The sequence below is a fragment of the Aulostomus chinensis genome, chromosome 2 (assembly GCF_037954235.1).
Source record: "Aulostomus chinensis isolate RoL2024-O1b breed Wild chromosome 2, RoL_Achi_v1.0, whole genome shotgun sequence".
In the NCBI taxonomy this organism is placed as follows: domain Eukaryota; kingdom Metazoa; phylum Chordata; class Actinopteri; order Syngnathiformes; family Aulostomidae; genus Aulostomus; species Aulostomus chinensis.
Genome location: NC_141321.1, coordinates 30777096 through 30798001, shown reverse-complemented (window position 1 = coordinate 30798001; position 20906 = coordinate 30777096). Strand labels below are relative to the sequence as shown.

At 43.7% G+C, this 20906-nt stretch overlaps 1 protein-coding gene across 1 annotated transcript in view; it reads left to right on the top strand.

The window, feature by feature from the left end:
• Positions 1–969: 969 nt before the first annotated feature.
• The window catches only part of LOC147269720 (collagen and calcium-binding EGF domain-containing protein 1-like), a 41547-nt gene continuing 21610 nt past the window's right edge, over positions 970–20906 (top strand). Inside the window, exons 1-2 of the mRNA XM_086195714.1 lie at positions 970–1416; positions 3443–3523. Coding sequence (XP_086051840.1) covers positions 1304–1416; positions 3443–3523 — 194 coding nt within the window. The 5' untranslated portion in view covers positions 970–1303. The remainder of the gene's footprint in view (positions 1417–3442; positions 3524–20906) is intronic.

Below are 20906 nucleotides of genomic sequence, written 5' to 3'. Positions count from 1 at the left end.
GACTAAATCCATCGATTCAGTTCAAATCTCTGCTTTGAAATTTGATTTGTCCATAGATTACTGAAACCTTGGGGACAAAAAAAGCAGACACAACACGTTGCCAGTCGTAAATGAAAGAAGGGAAATCCATAACCCAGAATTCAGTTGACATAAAGAACACGACATTTCCGATAAATCATCACTCAAACTTTTCAAACAGTCAAATCATGTTTGTAAAAGTATTTTTGTGTGATTTTATATGGGGAATGACATGAAGAGTGGACCATCATGCAGCTGTGTGATTAAAAAACAAACCCAGCTACATGTGTTAGCGTGCTCCAGGTCTGTGACAGTAAGGCTTTTTACTTTCCAAGCCTCCTTTGATTGACTGAACCAGGATTTTTGTCTTTTTTTGTTGTTGTTGTTGTTTTTATTATGGTGTTTTGAGGGACACCAGCAGCTCCTCTGTTGCTTCTGTACTGAGTTTTTGTGGGATGTGAAGTTTCAGTTCAGCTCTAAGGACCAAAGCTGACCCGCCGACGGTTGACAACATTACATCCAACACTTAAGTAGTTTACTCAGTACATGCGGTGGACGATCTGGGACTCATAAACTCTGTAAACTCTATTTGGCTGTGTGTGTGTGTGTGTGTGTGTGTGTGTGTGTGTGTGTGTGTGTATGTGCGCGTTTCACCAAAGGCTGTATTTGCTGTGAAAGAGTATCATTTCATCTATTGCAGATATAGTTTTTTCCTCTTTCCTCTCATTTGAATGATTTTTCTGATGAAATTTGAAATTTAACTCCTATTACCCCCCCCCCCCCACCACACACACACACACACACCACCCCCACCCTCCTTCTCTGGCACAATACCGTCCAATAGCATCCTTCAATGTAAGAATATCCTATTTACTCTCTACTGATTTTGTAAAACTCACTTATAAAGGGGGTTTACTTGAATGAGTAACTATCATAACTCCATGTCATCGCCATGCTGTTGGGCTCGTGTTTCCTCTTTAGGGGCAGGAATGTAAATCCAGAGGGATTAGTGAGAGCACACTGAGCTCTGGACTCTTCAGCAGCTCTCCAAGGGGTCTCTGCCTCAGTGCGTAAAGTTCTAGGATGGGCTCCGGGACGCACCGCGCAGCGCTTATTATCCAAGAGGCTCCATGTGCGTCACCTCAGCGGGGTCCTTGACGAGGATTTCTGATATCTTGACTCCAGTATAGAGGCGCGGGACGCAGGCAGATGAAAACATCGGTGGCTCGCTGATGTCAAGGCGTTTTCCTCGAGCAGATCGTCTGACACGGAGCGCAAAGGGGACATGGGTCAACTTTATGGTGCGACTCTTCTACCGTTTGGCGCAATCTGTGTGGTTTTCCTGTGGGAATCTGGTGCCAGCTCTATCAGGACGACACTCGGAGTGGACACCTCCAGGTAGGGTTGGTATGAGGATTCTGGTGAAGCTCTGCCAAGGAGCTTTAATCTGGCGCGATGTGGTGAAGAATTATGACGCAGAACTTAATGTCAAACTTAAAGAAAAGTACAGTAATTTGAAGGCAGAGATTTTAATCTCGGGATTACAATGTGTGACTCGCTTTATGACCCCGTGGGTTTTGGAGATTTATGAGAGGAAATAACTTCGGCAGCATCCACTTGTTATCAGACGAGCTCAAATGTGACCTGAAAACCAGTTTCCCTGTCGGATCAGCACACTGCCAAAAGCTTTTTTTTTTCTTTTTTCTTTCTTTCTTTTTCTTTTTTTTCCCCTTTTAAATATATTTTAATATAAATGATCTCTAAGACTAAGTGCGCGCGGGCTGTCAAGGAACAGACTCCTGGATGAACAGCCGCGGTGCGTCTCATCTGACGTGAGTTTCAGGGAAAACGGCAAAGGCAAAGAGGGAAGGAAAAAAAAAAAACCAACAACCTCCAAATGGTTGTAATCGGTCGCGGTGAGGCACTGAGAGCCAAATGTTACTTGTGCTCAGACATAACATGACAGATACTGAGGAGGTGCCCGGAGAGAGCAGGTCGGGAGGTGAGGAGGAGGAGGAGGAGGAGGAGGAGGAGAGGATGCAGCACAGGCAGCCGATACTCAGAGGAGAAAACAGGTCAGACGATAAACCAGCAGTATTTATACCGCTTTGTCTCCAGTTACAAGGAACCTCCAGAGTTGTTTTCAAGTTGGTGTAAACTAATCAGATTCAGTTGGATGGGAGCATCTGCTGTGACTGATGGTTCTCCTGCAATAACACATAACTGGCTGCGCTCTACTGTGTATGGTTTGGCTGCAACATGGACAGTTTCCCAGCAGGCTGTTAAATTCCCATTTAAAAAAACCCAAAACAAAACAAAACAAAAAAAATGGTTGCTTATATATTTCTCTCCAACTCTAACTCTAAAAATAAAATGTGTCAACTCAACAAAAATAAAGCTGAGGCAACAGTTTCCATCCAGTCTTTTTGGGGACTTCAGTTGAAATGATTTACACTGAGTCTGAAGGAGCTTTTCTCTGACAATGAAAGACATTTTTAATCAAGACCTACCTAAAAAAAACAACAACACAGAATAGGTTTAAGTTGTTTAAGTTGTTGATTAATCCTTAAAAGTAAGTTGAAAACATTCTCAACTGTAACACATTAAACATCTCTCTGTTCAGGGGTGTACTGTTAATACGGGCGGCGACTGAGATTCTCAACAAAGGCGTTGATCTTAAACTCGTATTATCTGGTTAACTGCACTCTGGTTCCCACTTAAATTATGCAGATATTTTGATTCAAATGAAAATTGCAAGCGGACGCGACTCGACAAAATCTCGTCTGCTACCTGGATAATTCATCTAAATAAGCATTTGAGACTCTTTACCTTGCAACCAGATTGTGTTAAATGTTTTTTTTTAAAGGGCCTTTTCATGAGTTTTTAGACTCATATTATATTTTATATGATATACTTTAACAGCATTTCTCGATGGAGCTACAATTTTAAACCGCATCAGCCCCGCTGAGGTCGGTCAATCCGCTGTATCAGGTTTTGGTCTTGAACTAATATATTCAGCATTTTTTTCTCACTGGCTGCAGGACTTCTTGCTGAATTAATTCGATTGCAAGTATTGAAAGCAAAAAGAGACCGAACCGCAAAACTATACAAAACATCTGTTCACAAACTCTCAGATGCATCATCCAATATAATCCAGGTCTCCGTCATCCAGTTGTGGGATCAGTCGGAAGGATTAAAACCCTTCGGCTCTACATGCTGACACCTCATCGTACATCTGAAAACATCGAAGGGGCCTTTAATTTTGCCGCCATTCATCATGTGCAGGTGCTTTGAGCAGGGTGGAATCCCTGGATGCTTCTCTCGTATCGTGCAGTTGTTTAAAGGGTTCTAGGCCGTTGGTTAAAGTCAACTCAATCGATATCTGCCTTTTGAGTTCATTTGCTTTGCTGCTGTGTTTCCTCAGGACTGAGTGTCCAGATAACAAAATCTTGACGGTGGAGTATCCCTGCTTCAGAGCTGGAGGGAAGAACAGCACTTGTTTCAGGTAAGACTCCAAACCATCTCATGGTTAAAGCTGCAGGTTCCTACCAAAGAACCAAAGAACCAAAGCCACTGAGGCAAGCAATGGAGAGTTACATTATACAGACCAGTAACAAATGTTGTTGGCCACCATGAGCCAACAGAACAACTTCAATGTGTCTTGGCGTAGGCTCTGCAAGTATCTGGAACTCTACTGGAGGGAGGCGCATCATTCTCCCAAAAGATTTTCCCTCATTTGATGATTGTAGGATGTTGGAGGAGACGGCGGTCTAACACGCCGGCCCGTATATGTGTAGAGATGACTTGATGATTCCCACCGAGCCATTCAGGGACACCTCGGAGCATCTGCAGACCCTCATTCATTCAAAATGCATGTCAGGTGATCAAATCAGTTCTAAACTTGTGAAACGTGTCCCTGACGAGGATGTAGCAGCCTGTCAGGTGACATGCACCAACTGGCCCTGTCACAGGCAGTAACCAAATCTGAACACAAGTGGTCAGCATGGAGACGCATGGGAGACACTGCGTCATGTGTCTTGTTCGTCCTCTTCATCACCCGAGACAGCTTTTGAATCCAAGTGGAAACAGGGTCCATGGCATTCATTCTGGGTTTCCTTTAATTCATCACCTGTGTGTGTATTCTGGTATTCAGCTGATTGTCCTCTTGGCTGCAGTGATTCGCTCAAGGACACTGTGACAGAACAGGCTGCCGTTGGTGTTGAACCTGAAACTTCTGGACTTGTAGAACAGTTTCCAGAAGCCATTTTACAATATATATATATATATACATATACATATATATATATATATATATATATATATATATATATATATACATATACATATATGTATATGTGTGTGTGTATAAATATGATCATCATACAGAGACTGAATGATCTTTGTTAGTGTTATTTGTTAAGCAACAGCAGCATTCCAGGTTCTCTCAAATAATTCCAATATGAAGTTGTGTAACAAGCCACAAAAACAAAAAAAAAAAGTAAGGATACTGTCAGTTTATAATGAAATCATTCTTGTCCTACTACTGCTGTTTCCATCTGTCCTTAACTCAATTTCGCCTGCGACAGTAAAACACAAGTTGAAGTTTCTCAGCTTGGATCCAGAGCTGAAACATTTGGAGAAGACCCCCCCCCTCCCCCCCCCACACACACACACACACACAGGAACTTAGGTCTGCAGTGTGGCTGAAAAAGTCCGACTGGATAGGATGTGATTTGTTATTTTTATTGCTCTGTACTTCTCTCCCCTCACAGGAAGAGAGGGACAACAACCTCCTGCTAGTGACTGGAAAATTGACTCGGCTGATTGATTATCAAATCAGTTGTTATTGGTTTTTTTGAATCCGGTTAAGTTCAAAGAATCAGAACATTTAACCACAAACTGCGCACAAGTTGATTAACCAATAATTCACAAATAAACAAGGGACTTGGCAAAAAAACAAAAACAAAAAATCCAAACAAACATAACTCGGTTTCATAGAGATAAACGTAATCACCACAACATCTGTTAGAATGACATGCTAGAACCACGGGGAACAATGTCAAAAGAAAAGAAATTAGGATCCTTTTGTTGTTTACTGTTGTTTTTGTAATTTAGGAACATTGCACTGTTGGAAGATGATGTTTTATGGTGTGTCAATACAGTAAAAGTCTGCTTATGTTTAAAAACACAGAAAAAAATGAAAAAAAAAAACAAAAACCTCGGTCAAGGTTAGGAAAACATTGTGGTTAAAGTTGTGAAATTCAGTGCTGGAAATGAAGCTAAAAGGGGACTTGAACACCCGTCTGACGGTGCAGAGTCTGGTCCGGTTGTGCTTAGGCACAAAAACACACTTGGTTAAGGTTGACAACACAACGGTTCAGGTAACTGTTGCGAAACACTGGGAGTCAAACCTAACTGAGAACACCGATCGGTTCCAGAATCTGGTGTTTGTTGATACCGGCCACTGCCCCATCCCCCGCCTCCTGATAAACACTCCTGATTTTTTTTGGGGGGGGGGGGGGGCTAAAAAATCCCCGCCATAAATCAGATACGATCATAAAAACACATTCCAACCGCCATGTTTCTACTCCGACAAAGCCCCACCCCTATAACATCATCAGCATATTAAGACAGCTTTTCATCGCTCGCTCGCCGAGGAAACGTTGGGTCTGCGTAAACGTAGGAGGTCTAAAACCATCCCTTTCATAAAGGGTCATGGGGGTGGAGCCTACCCCAGCTGACACTGGGTGAGAGGCGGGGTTCGCCGGGGACGGGTCGTCGGTCCGTTGCGGGGCCATCAGGAGCAATTAGGGACTCAGTCTCTTGGACATGGTCACCGGGGGAAGTGAGCGTCAAACCAGTGGCCCTTCGGTTGCTAGACGGCCACTCTACCTCTGAACATGCCGTCTAAAACCAGACTCCTCAAATTAATTTAATTTAAAAAGTATCATGAGGTCACTTTAGTTGTGATTCGGTGCAATGTAGTTAAAAAAATGATGAGGTAATGCGTTAAAATTGACGTGGTGACGGAAGGTTTTAGTTCCTCACTTCACATATTTTCCAGGAAATAGCCCTGAAATATAAGTTGGATTAAAAATATGCGAATACATGAAGTTTTGATAACACCTAACCCATTTATTATTGGAATGAATAATGGTTACACAGCAAGATGATGTAAGAGAGAGATATTTGGCCAGCACTTGAGATATACGGATGTGGGAAGTCTTTCTTTCTACTCTCTCTATTTGTACACACAGTTTACAAGAATCAAATTTATGAAAATGTTCTTCAATATGAGATTTTGCGGTTAAAGGAAATTGATGAATTCAAGGCAGAGCCGAGGTGGGATCCAAAACTTTTACAGGACTTATTTTGACATTCAGATAACTTTCCTATGAAGCCAAACTTGAGATTTGGCTTTTGGCTCATAAGAGGACCCTTTAATAAATGAGGAACCAGGTCTGGTACAAGGCCAGACCATCTGATCTGTTCAGTGTCAAGGTTGGACCGTAACAGGCCCGGTGTCTTGTTTCATTTCTGGCTCTAACGGCAATGTGTGGTGATGTAGGAGGTGGATAAGATGAAACTCTATTTTCTTTGCCATGTTTCTCCTCTCTTTTTCGATCCATGTTTCATGTATGTCATGTTTTACCGGCTCAGTTACACTGAGTGCGGCGTGCCGACTTGACGTTCATGCGCATCCATCCTCAGACAAATGGAGTGTTTTAAAGTTGTGCCTCTACTGGTCCAGACCAGAGTCAGCAACAATGACGACAGAGGCGGCATGAATGAAGTTGATGCAGCCTGTAAAGGAGGAGTTGGGGAGGAAGTGGGTGGCAAAGCCTTACTGCAGAAGACTCTGCACACTGAAGCAGCTCAAATAAAGCACCTTAAATGACACCTGCCAGTAGAGAGCATGGAAGGGAGTCAGCTGAGCCAGTCCAAGGGATGAAGGAGCTGAGTGGGTCGCCAGCTGAACTGAACTGGCTCAGAACAGTTGACTGACAGCTGCTAGGGTGTTTGTGGCCTTCCGGAACTACCAGTCTGCTCCATTTCAGTCTATCCCTCACACTTTTGAGCTTATCGTCTCCGTGCCTGTGTCAGATGTCTTGCCTTATTATAGTCGCTGATCTGTGACTGGACAGGGTCATGGGGGGGGGCTGGAGTCCATCCCAGCTGACATTGGGCGGCGGGCGGGGCTTGCCCTCGGTGAGTCGCCAGTATTTCACAGGGCCATCTGGAGCAATTAGGGGCTCAGTGTCTTGCTCAAGGATACTTGGACGTGGTCACCGGGGGAAGTGAGGATCGAACCAGTGACCCTTTTGTTGCTAGACGGCCACTCTACCTCTGAGCCAGGCCGCCCCTTCAAAAGAAATAAATCCATTCAAAAGTTATGTCTGGAAAGTAGAGAATCTGCACCTGAGAGCGCCCATGACTGAGGTCATTAAACTGCGTTTGACCTCCAACGGGCTAATTGTTACCCAGAGCTCTGCAGGGTCCTGACACGCTGCACATTTCCTAATTATGTCTGGTCCTCCACTTTTATTTCTCCATCTGACGCCTCTGTTTCCTACTCAAACAAGGATCTGGAAAATTATTTTCAGTTATGATTGAAGATGACATTCTAACCATTAGGAAAATCCACTCCTTCCTAAAGAGAGAGGGCTTAGTTGCTATCAAAACAGCGAAGCCAATTATGGTAGTTAATGTGCTTGAATTGTAGGGGCATATAAGCTTTCTTGACTGAGGGGGAACAATTATGAAACGGTCCTGTAGCACAGAATCCATCCTTGTAGACCCTAATGTGTGCACTTAGGACACTGTTATTCAGAAACTTCTATCAGTTGCACTTGATGGCGTTCAGTGTTGCTGATCTTCTTGTCAGCTGCGCTCACTGTGTTTTGATGTGGTTGACAGTGTTTTTCGAAGTTCCTAAAATGTAACGTCTCGGTGGACTTCAGCGGTGTTGTGAAGGAGTAAAACCCTCGCTGCTCGACATCCAAACAATGCGCGGGCAGCCGCAGGGCTCCTCCTCCTCCTCTCCTGTGGTTTTCACAGCGAAGAGGGTGAATCCTTTGGATATTTTTTTTTTACATTTCTATTGTTCTGGCTGTTTCATGTTTTTATTCTGTCCTCCTTGGAGGTCAGATTCCAGCAGCACCAAGCCAAATATATATGGTTTGTACACAGATCCTGGAGGATGTGAGAGTGTGTGAGCGTGCATGTTTATCTAGGAGTCTGTGTGGCTTGTCTCTGTACTGTCTGAGCTGGCAGATACAGGTTTGTGATGATGAAAGCTGATTTACTCTGAAGTTTGGTTTCTAAACGCTCTCAGCTGTGGAAGCCTTATCTGACAGGATCGATCGTCTGAAAACCACCCCTTCTGGTGATTGGCGTCTTGTTCTAGTTTAAATATCCTGTGTGGTTCATCACTGTACTTATGTTGATACAATGCAAGTCTTTGTTTGGTATCGGGGTCGTTACAGTTTCATATGCCATCATATACCATAAGTTCCCCTCACAATCTTCTCAGGGGAGAGAGGCAGCAGTGTCCTGCTGATGTTAGCTGGTGTTTCAAGCAGGTGAACTTTTGACCTCCATCCCATTGGCACAGAGCACATTTTCTGAGGAAATTTGACGAAGTTTCCTGCAGCCAGATGAGTCACTGAACTCACTCCCTCATTCACCGATGTTAGGAATGGAAAAACACATCATGACAGCAATGTCACCCAAATTATTGTGTAACTTGCTTGTATCAGTGGCTACAGAGAGGAGCAGGAATGAGACCCAAAACCCGAGGTGAATTATCAACGGTTAACCCTCTGGATCCCTCTTTTTAAAAATCAATGTATCAAAATGTCTGACATGAGGTCTGTGGTTAACACAAGATTGAGGTATTTCAATGTTTGTTTGTTTTTTAAATACTGCATAAAAATTCCACATTTGTCAACAGCTTTTGTGTCTTAAATGAGGTGGTGAAAGGCTAAAACAAGACTGAAAAGGGTAGAGGGGAAAAGTAGGGGTGGAGAGATTCGTTGCGATGATGTTTTAAGTGAGCTTCTTAGCGCTACAGTAGCAATCGCGCTCAAAAAATGTGGATGATTCGTTAAAGATTACCTTGCTGAACAAAACTTGTATGGCCTTTTTTTTAATGACAGAATTTATTCATGGCAAAGATCAAAAATCCAATGTGACAAATCCCTCTGTCTTTGGGGTGGACCTGCACTCTCTGATGAATGTGTTTGCCAATGATTCCATGATAACCCTGGACTTGGTTGCAGTACAAGCGTTAAATCAACATGTAAAAATACGACATCCCTCGTCCTGTGGGTTAGTTTACATACAAAGGTGTTGTAAGTAAGCAGCTTGAGGTTAAAAGAAAGAAACAAGCTGTAACATGGAGTTTTATGTCGGGCCAGAGAGGCAGTTGCTTCTCCTGCCTCGCTCGTCCTCGCTACATTGAAACAATCAGTGCAGGAGATGCCGCTAGCTCCGCGCGTGGAGCACGGTTATGTTACGCAATTGAGAGCTTCTGTCACCAAAAGCGTTTAAACGTGACGGGAATGAGTCAAAAGTCAGCTCAGGTCTGATCCCTGACAGCCGTCACTGACGAAAGCAAAATCAAAATTAAATTACATTAAAATTCCATCAAAATTACTTTCAAACGGTGACTGGGAGATGCAGCCCACTGTGCCGCCCCTCACTCAGAATTCTTCTTTCACTTGCACATCTGAGAAACTTGCCGGGAGGCTGACTCTTGTTGTGGTGGTGGAGTCCCGGGAGCTCAGCAGCTTTGTGTTTGCCTGCATCCACAGTTACGCCGAAAACCCTGTGGCAACTCTCCAGTGTGACTCTGCCAGACTGAAAGCGCTTATGTCATGTGATGTCATTTCTTAGGAAATTAAATGGTTAAAATGGTTGACAGGGTGTTGAAAGCAAAATCAACCAGAACTGACATCCCTGCTTGAGACACGCCTTGGGATGCAGACCAAGGAATTGATAGGTAGAGCAGGAAAACACTCAGCAGATACGACAAGAATGAACAGACCTCCTACACGCCTGAAATGATCCGTGGGCATTACGACTGCACACCCATCTTCATACATCCATTCCTCTTGCACACGTACAGGAACTCTGTTCTCCTTTCCTCATGCCTGGAGAACGAGGACCTGGAGCAGAGAGTTTAATGGAGTTACATGTCCATAATCTACTCTTTCCTTTTACTTTCTCTCATCCACAAACACATGGCTACACTAAAATAAATTACAGTGCATGTAGTTGGATGAAATCAGGCTGTATTTAAAAGAAATAACATGGTTAGGAAATGGAATGCTAACAGTCATTGTTTCTGACGAATATCTCAAGGCTGAGTCACTCAGGATTTGGTCCTTTTGGCTGAATTCTGGTCTCTGACATCATCACAATAGAGGCCTATACATGCGTTTTGTTTTGTTTGTTTGTGTGTGTGTGTGTGTGTGTGTGTGTGTGTGTGTGTGTGTGCTTTTTTGGTTTGTTCTCCATCTGTTTTATTTGTTTGAAAACTTTACCAACATACCAGACATTTTCCAAATGGAACATAAAGCCAGAACTTTTCCCACTATATGCTAAATCCCTCTAAGCCTTGTAGAGACGAGGGCCTGGTAACTGTCTTTGCTGGAGTGTTTGACTGTGACGAGGGTAGATGAGAAGGAGCAGACACACTCAAGCACACACACACACACACACACACACTGTTTTTTTTTTAAATGATCTCAAAAGAGCTCCGTTGGTCAGAGAAAAAAAAAACCTTAAATAATTTGAGGTTTCATTGAGGTCAGCCTTAGATTTGAACCACAACTACTTCCTGTCTTGACTCATTATTGCAGGGTTTGCCTCTTAACATACTTCCACGGTGACTGTCGGTCTGAAGGCAGGAAACCCCTCTCCACCTGGAATTCACATGCGCCCCGTGGATTTTATCCACATCGAATGTATCTTAGCTGCTTTCACTTTATTCTTTTTTTTGTTTGTTTCCAGAATGCAACTTTGCATGAGTGTCTAGTGATTCTCAACTAAAAAAATGTGTTTCCCTTTCTCAACCATTACTCATCCAGTCTGTTTCACAATTGGCAGCTGCATTGTTGAGGATCTAAGGAAGAGCAGTGTTGTCTGAAGTGGTTTGGATGAGTGACGCTGGAAGTCAGTCAGACTCGGAGAAGCTGAGTGTGGAGTGACGTCATGAAATACTGCAGTTGAACGATACCCTGCGGCAGTTTTACTGCATTTCACTCTGCGACACACAGCGAATTGGAGCACCAGTATGCTGAATGTCAAACCAGCATCACACCACATATTCAGCTATGGACAGTTCACACATGGAATTCAGATTTATGCCATAGGAAGAGGTTTGTTTTCACTCAAGTCCGCAGAGACGTCCTCATTCTCTCCAAAGCGTGTCATGATACAAGATCTGTGACAGAATAAGTAACACCACTTAGTAAATGATATAATTATATCCGGTAACAGGTGATTGACAGGCGGGAACTGAGCTACATACTTGATCATAAAGCAGCGGAGTTCAAAAACCTCTGGAGTTGATTTAACTTGATGTTTCTTATGAAACCAAGAAAACACACACTAACTCAAATTACAATGAACCCATTCATAACACTGTAACCAAAGTGAGCCCTCACAAGCACAGGAAACATAATTAAAACACATTTTTCTACCCAAAGCAGATGATAAAACACTGAAGGTGGTCTCGTGTTCAGGGGGGTGCACATAAATCCCCACGTGGGAACGTGAATATCCAGTCTGCCCCGACAGGGTGTCCCTTCTCTACCACTGTGTTGTGCAGCCAAGTTTTCCGGCGATGAAGAGCAATTACTCAAATTCAATTTGTTATTGATTTGCTTCATCAACTTTTTGGATGCAGCCCCAGCCCCCCCGCACCTCTACTACCAGCGCCCCGGTTGAACTCTCCTCATGTTTTGGTGCAAAGGTGTTGTTTTTTTATTTTATAATTCTCTCTCAATGCTTTTAAGTCTGTAGCCTGCACTCTGATCATGGCTGGCTTTTTGGAATAGCTTTGGTATTACACATTAAGATAAACAGACCTGGGATCAGGTCTCACCACAGCATTTAGCTAAACTTGTTTCCTTATCTGAGGTTGACTAAAGTCTCAAAGCTACGATTAGCAGACTAACTCATTCTACTGCTGCATGCAAAACTGTGCACTGTATCTCATCCTTGTTGCCTAATCCTGCAGTGACGCTGCACCAAACGGAAGAATACTCACAAGACTACAAACATTCTCACCAAATGCAAAGTCACTCTTCAACCTCAAGGGTCCAAACTCTCTCCATTGAAGTGGTTTAATCATCTGCGAATATGCTTCATATTAGGTGGCAAAATGTAGCATACAATCTCATCACAATACGATAGGATAGAAAAACAAACGAAAACCCACGAAGGCTAATTCCACTTGTCGTCAGGTTGTTTCTCACCATCTGTCTTACCCATTTGAAATGTTGCCCTCCTGCCTGTCATTCAAACAGGTAGTTTTTGTGGTTTCGGTACTTTAAACAAAACACTCTCTGAACCTAGAAGAGCAACAATTGGAAACTCCTCATTTAGTGAATAAAATCCCCAGAAACATGAAGCCGTGACCACATAAGCTTCAGTTTTGTCCTTGGTTGCCTGTAGTCAGGGGATATTGTTGTTGGCTTGCCTCGCACAGTTAAACTGCACCATTTGGAGTTTTGCTTTTCTTTTTTTTTTTGACTAGATGGTGATGGTCTTTGTTGGTGCCTGCTTTTGCTCTGGACTTTGTGTTTTGCGCAATCAGCACTCCTTCCTAAAATAGGTAGTTAAAGATTAGTGATGTGTTTGCCAGTCTGGCCATTGTGGCCACTCATCTTTCCCTGGGAGCTTTAGTTGTCTCTTAGATGAGTCTGTCACAAAATGCCTCCAGTTTCAGTAAGAAGTGGCAACTACAAGGCAGCAGGCCTTTCTTACCACGGATGGAAAAAACCCAAGCGCCACTATGAGACCCCTCCCACAGTTGCCCTGCATGTCACCCAGCAGTGCTGAAAATGTTCATCACTGCAACCTGACTGAGACTGACTCAGCTCCAGGCCTGGACTCCATCTTCATCTCCTCTCCACAGCTTCCTGCTCTCTAATCGGACTCGGCCTCTCTGATTTGCTCAGCGGAGACAGAAGCCAGGCGTCCGTCTAGTCGCTTAACTATTATACATTTAGGTTGAGGTCAGGTCAAACGAAATAAACAATCAATTTCATATGTGCAGTGCGTTGTTTTGAAGTGCGCATAATTATAAGACTCTGATAGTTGCTAGAGCTTTAACGTGCTAACCAGATGAGGTCAGGGAAGTTAGTGGTGAGATATTTATTTTTTCTGATTTATTTTGCCAGAACAATTTGTTGACTTTTGTTTTTAGCCCTTATAGCCCCCAAAGTTGTAATTTACACACAAATGTACAAAAATATTCAATAAGTATTCATGTTGATGGTATTTAACACATGAAAATGCATTAAAAAAATGCACAAATCGACCATTTCAATGACACTGGCAACTTGTGTGTATGATGAAGTTTTGGCAAGAACATTTGGGGCCCATTAATCTGCTTATACGCTTGGAAGTACATTTACTTCCAGGGGAAACCTCTGTGATTTCAAGCGTGCTTTTCCAAGTTCCTCCTTCCTTTATTTCTAAAGTGAAAAGTGATTCACTATGGGGAGCAGTAAGATGATGCGAGGTGATACAAAGACCAGTGAGCTTCCCTTTCGCCTCCAGGAAATGAGTCTGGATGACTGATGCTTGATTTCGTGTTGTTCGAATTCCAACAAATAGAGCCAAAATGATGTAGAAGTAAAAAAAAACAACAACAAAAAAACCCCCACCCAGAATAAATACTGCTCTGGTAAAAGTATAACTAAATTCAAATTTCTACTCGTGAAAAATCCGAAATACTTCTCTACTTTTACAGTTTTACAGTAGTAGGAGGGTTTGTGGCTGCATTTGTGCAAAGTACTGTATGTTTCATCATGTCTTTCCACAAAGTGACAAGCAAACAACTTTTAAAATATTTGTGTCCTCCATGGAGTTTGGATACCATCAGCGACAGTCAATTTGAGGTTGTATTGCTATCTGAGTGCGAGCGGGTAGATCTCGTCCTCCTCTGCTGACATCAGAGGTGTGGTGGAAAAGGTTGGACCACTGACTCGCTGTTTTGAATCATGTAGGACCGCTTGTGTACCTGTATCATGTCCGAAATACTCTGAGAGCAGCCAAGCAAGGACACACAGGGTGAATCTCAATAGTGACAGGAAACAATTAAGTCCTCGATTTGCTCTTTGACCCTAGCACCAGTGGCCCCTGCTTGTAGTGTTAATTCCTCCTCTCAGGACCGCGGTGGGATGAGGCCTCAGAGGGGATCATCCCTGGTGTCACGGTCCCTGTGAGAGATGAAGATCTCAGCTGTTAAACCTCTGAAACAACACGGAGCTGGGAGACACGGAGTCTGCTCACAGGGCCGTAAATGACATCCGGATTTCAAAACTCCTTCAGACTCGACGGTTGAACAACTAACAGACTAAGTCACTTGTTGACTGATTGATTGACAGAATGATTGAATAACTTACTAACATAGAGGAAGGGTGTTTGTGTGTAGGTGTGTGTGGAAACGTGTACTTTGCTCTTTGACACCTTCACCGCTGGACTACAGAGAACACAGGATAATCTCACATTCTTAAACTCATCTCTCTTGTGTCCATCTGGGTTTCTGGCACCAGATTTGACTTTTTACCTCGACTTGGATTGTTCTCTGAAAATTCTTCAACTGTTATTGACCGTACCCCCCCCCCCCCCCCCCCATAAACACACACACATGCACGCACACATACACGTCCCTATGAAACCCCAGTGTTGGTAGTAGAGATGCATCACTCGGTTGCAAATTTGTCAGACTATGTTAAAAACATTCCAAAAAAAGCAAAGTAAAAGCAGTTCATGTTCAGAATGAGGTGCAAAAAGGCCGGAGTGGTTCAGGAAAGAGTCAGGCCACAGCAGAAGAGATATAAAATAACTGATGAGTTGTCCAGCTATGCAAACACTGACGAGGCAGTCAGAGAGGCTGAGAGACACTTACAGAGTAAACAGGGGCCATCAGGACATTAAAGTCACATGTATCATCCCAGCAAGTGAGGCGAAAACAGAATGTGGTGAGCTGCTCTGCTGAGGTCTTCACTTATAAACATTTATCCAGCTATTTAACAATATGGCCACGCCTGTCACTCAAACTGGAGGCGCTGACTCTACTATTTCCCTCTGATAGAAATCTGACACTTTCGATACAGAAAGCGGCTAAACAGCAGGGGATGATAAAGAAGAGAAACTGCTTTTATTTCCTTTTTTTTTTTTTTTTTTTGCATCAATGCCAAACAAAATTGACAAAAAACAAACCCATCCACTGGATCCACAGTTTCTCAGGCTCCAAGGCTTCTTGAGTGGGTTTGCCTCTTGGATTTCTTTGACATTTAATCTGCACTGAAGGAACAAAAAAAGAAGTAAAAAACAGATTTAGAGTGAGATTGATTGAGGTGTCCTGCTGTGGTCGTTACATTGGCTGGATGTTAATGATCCGTGCTTTTTGTAAATAAACCCATGCAGACTCATTTAAAGTTTGCCTCCATGAAACACGAGGCACTAATGCAGCAGTGGGAGATGCAAAGAGATGAAAACAATTAGAAATATACACACCAGTGAGGTGGAAGATGGAGGAATCAAAAAGCAGAGCAAGCGGGGTCTTTGGGAGCAGAGGTATTTTATTTTATTTTTTTTGATCCAAATGAAATAAAGCTGCACCCTGGCAGCCTGAACACTCTCCTCTGTGGGGGAGGTCTATAAAAAGAGTGAGAAGGGGAAATCAGTGCAGTTGCTGCATGTTTTTCCTCCCCTCTGTCACTGGCTCCCTACCCAGGTGAGTGCGTGTGGTGGGATGCTGACAGAGGCTGACTGATGGTGCAGACGCACAGCAGCTCCGCTCACTCGACGTCAGATTAACTTGTACTCTCCTGATCTTTATGGTTCAGGCGCTAGAGTGATCGTCGACCAACCCAGAGTGCCCTTGAGCCCTTAACTATCTCCTGATATCATCAGGGTTTGAACAAAGAATGTGTGTGAATGCGTCTGCAGGCTGTCACCTTCCATCGCAGCCACAGGGTGAATGTGCTGTGACTGGTAGGTGAGTCAATTTCCTTTTTCCTTTTCTGTCATTACCTTTTGGGGTTTAGAATCTTGTTCAACGATCAGTGGGGGAACAGAATGAACCAGCGACCCTTTCACCAGACGGCTGAGCCGTGCCGCCCTCAACAAGCCATAGGGCCTCCAAACCACCAGATTGTGGGAACAAGTTGCTTCTCGCAGCCTAAATCGAGGGAACAAACCACAGATTGTAGCCACAAAACAACCAAAGTGAGGGAACAACAAACTTTACCTCCAGGCCACAAATGACTTCGCAGGACTTTGCTTCTCTTTCCTGTCTTATCTGTTGGCAGGTTAACAAAAAAAAGTTGTGTATAATGTTTTAGGGAATTTGGTAGGATGGTAGAAATTACGTTTCAGGACAATTACTTAGATGTTGGAACTGACCCAGAACTGGATCCAGCTCTTGATGGCGTCATACCGCCCTACCTTGAGTGAGGTATTTGCTCCGGGACTGCCCAGTTGGTTTGGTTGTTAGCAGGATGTCTCAAAATCTGAAGGGTGGATTTTGATTAACTTCGGTGGAAAGATTTGGAACAATAAAAAGAACGTGGAAGCTTCTGGAGGCGAACTTGATCAAATCGTGGATCCTGGATTCCTGAACAATTTACCTTATTTTTCAGGTCACAGACAAACTTCGATCAGATTCCTCGAGTTCATGTGAAATGGCTGTAAGGAGAATGTTCTGAACATCATCTTGATCGTGTTCTGGTTCCGGTCCTTGTTTTTGATACGGTGGAACGTTTGAGCATATTCTGACATTCTTTGAGGCGCTGCTTAATTAGATGACATGGATGGGGTTCTAGATTGGGGATCCAGAGGACCTACTTTTGGTTTGATCGCTTCCATCACATCCACGTTGCCTCCTTGGTGTAGGAAAGCCCTCTCAGTCTGCTTTCTAGTTTTCTCTCTCATCCCTCCATATCTCTCTCAGTCTATTTGTCTTTTTCTCCATTCCTGTTTCTATTTTACTCCTCCCTACAGTTTAAAGTTGCTGTCTCCTTTTTTTCCCTTGTTTTTTCCGTCTCTTCCCAGTCGGTATGTCCTCTTTCTCTCCCTCTCATTCATTCTGACTCACCTTATGCGTCTCCCTCTTTTCCACTCTCACTTCTTTGGTTTCCTGTTTGAATCACGAAATGTGTAACACAGAAAGAGGGGTTATATCTCAACACACCGCAACTTCCTCTCGACACACAAAAAAAATGAAGTGAAAACATCCCAGACAGAGACGCTGCCATCTTGCACTGGTGATGTCATCTGACTGCCTTGATGTTGATAATCCCGGGGGTTTTGCGAGATTTATAACTGCTTTCAGTTGTACCTCCAAAGCCATTACGCTCCACACCTTCTCGACTCTCCTTTCTCTTAGTCGTTACATGAGCCAAAGTTTCATGCTTGTAGGCGCATGCACCCCGCGGGGCATGTCGAATTCAAACAATAATGCAGCAACAATGTTGTTCCAGTCTGTTATATTGGCCGGTGATTTGTGTTGTTAAAATATTGACAGTGACAGTGCAGCCTGAAAAGAGTTAATCTGGAGCAGATTGCATGAAAAAGCTGAGGGGGGAAAAAAAAGTGGTTTTCCAGAGGGCCGTTCAGGTGCACACTAATCAGAAAAAGATGGGAGACTGGAGTTTTTGGGGAGGTCCGGCGCTGTTCTACAACCCTGCGAAGACAATTACACCTCCATTAAACACAGGAAGCGAAATTCTAAAGGCCTCTTAAAAAATATCCTTTAGAAAATGAAGACAGAGGGCAGTGATAAGTGCTTCTCAGTGCAATGAACCAGCATTTGCTCAAAGAATCTGGTGTCAACTCCAAGTGTGAGAAAAATGAACAGGTAACTGTTCCCACCGCTTGGGGTCTGTTGATCACCATCCAAAGTACACAGAGAGAAAACGCCAAAGGGAAAGAGAGAGTGATAGTTTGAACAGGACGCCCCCACGGACTTCTGGATGCAATGCAAACAATCTGTCAGTGGATCAGTCTGAATGTGCTGCCCCCTACGCGTGAATTGTTTGTTTCTACAAGGCAGAGATCTCAGCGAGTATTTCAAGCTCACACGCTGCTTGAGAAGGTGAGGAGTTAGTTTGTCGAGTGTGTTGACGATGAGCTGAAGACAGAGCTGTCAGTGCCTCCGTAAAATCCTTGCTGTGTGATAAACACCAGGCTGCAGCAGGGAACCAACACATGCTGCATGTACATGCACCTACATATGTTTGCATTTATCAAATGTTGTCAGAGTCGATACCACCAGGCATTTATAAGCTAATACTACACACACACACACACACACACACACACACACACACACACACACACACACACACACACACACACTCATACACATTTACAGCCCTGCGAGGATTACCTCACATATGTGCACCTGTGCAGGCACACAGTCACATATAAAAATATAAAATGTAGTGATATTAAATCCAGACCAAGTCTAACATCACACACGGACCCCTGCACAGACAATCATTCTAGTCATGAACATATGTCCAACCACACACACACACACACACACACACACACACGCCCCAACGATGGCATTTGGTCTTCGTTATCTGCTCCAGCGCACAATGCTTTTATTCTCATGGCCATGGTATGGACTACAAATGAAACATCTGAAAGAGTCATACCAGCGGCACCCAGCAGGGATGAAATACAATAAATGACACTACAAATAACGCTGGGCCTGTAACGCTGTCATAACAAGAGTAATTTAAGCACATATGAGTGCATTGTTGCATATCTGTATTTTATTATGTTCATATTCTTGTGGTCAAACAAAGTATGATGCTTGTCTCCCACATTTGTTCAAACAGTCAGGGTTTTTGTGGTGGAGCAGGACCCAACAGGGAACCGTAGGGACGCAGGATGTTTCGTCCCTAAGCTCCTCAAATCAAAATAAATACAGAATAGGTGAACAGCATGATGGTGCGAGCAACAGGCGGGGTGATGTGAGGACTCGGTCGACCAAACTCAAATACAAACTCAACAAGAAACAGGTTGGAGAACATGAGGGCAGGGAAGGAGCTGATGGGGTGAGAACATGGGAACACGGTGACAGGACGCAGGTGATCCACGAGAAGAAGTGGCAAACAGACAGACAGGAAGTTTAAATCAAACCAGGACGGAGTGATCAAGCGATGAAGCAAATTTCTCCTGGTGCAAATTTCTCCTGGAGATCAATAAAGTATCCATCTATCTATTTTGAGGAAAAGATTAGGCTCTGATCAAAACCAAACCACAAACAATGAAACTCAAGAAACTCAGAGAACAAAACTGCCAGAACTGCAAAACCTGCGAGTACATAAAAAAAACGAAACGTCCCCAAATCAGCGTGGCTCTGATGCAGCCGGGATCCACCAACTCATAAGTGTCCTCTTATTTCGGCCCTCCAGTCGCCTCAGTCTAAGTTACTTCTCTGTGCTTTGCTTTGTCATAAAAGAAGTTCTTTACCTTGCAAGGCTCCTGTTGAAAGCAACGACCTCGAACAATTTCAGTTAAATATATTTTATGTGTCTGACCCTGGATGAGGAAATATGATGGTTATTGAGCCCTTGGATGAAACATTAAAAGCTCTTAACTGGGTTGACTTTTATTATGCAACACTCGCTGGAGCTGCAGTAGCTTCGTCAGTCAGCACTACTTTCAGTTACTGTTACTGTTTATTTTTATGAAACATAGCAACAATCATCTTCAGTAAATATGTAATCCAGCAGGGAGTAACGCATGAGGCAGCAGCAGCCACAGTGGGCTGAGAGTGAGATGAAGAGCTACCGGCGACAGGCTGCAGCCTCGACCTCTACCTAATAGCGTTTGGCCCGTTTGTCTGATTTCTCTGGCCAGTCGTTCTCAAGCCCCATGTCAGTGATTCTGTGTGAGAGAGCGAGAGCAGGGCTGAGTGTGTTGAGGCACCGTGTGTGGCTCTGCAGTGGAATTAATAAATTACAAAATCAACACCTCTTTAATTGAGATTTTATTGGTTTTTATAAAGGATACGACCAGTAGGCTGAAAGTGAAGATGTTGGATGTTTTTGCTGACAAAGAACCGGCTGAACCGATTGACAGGACAACAACGCCTAAAGCTGGCCTCATTCCATTAGTCACCGCCCGGCTCAGTGAGAGGAGATGCAGAACATGGCCCCTTTATTCATGCACACTTTGAAATGAGGAGGCGGCAGACCACTAATCTAGCAAATTAAAATGAATCAAGCCAGCCAGTCCCAGATTGAATGCCTGACATCAGTAACTAAGCTCTCTCAGTGTTTGCTGACTGGTGCTGTGCGCGTCACATTTGCCTATAGAGTAACTGTGATTATTAGAACGACAGTTGGAGTCGTCGGGAAAGATGTCGCCAAATAAACCAGGACGGAAATATGAAAATCCACAACCGTAAACCCAGCATGCAGATCCCACGCTTTTCTGAGCTGATCTTTCAACCTCTGCTCAATTCCCATTGATCTGTTTCAGATTAAGAATTCTGGTTTTTCATCAAACTGTCAGGATGAAGCCCTCGGAGACGGCTTTGGAACATCACCTGCTCCGCGCTGGCCCAGAAAGATTTCTTCCCAAAAACAATCATTAGAAAAGGAGCAGATGTGCATATGAACTAA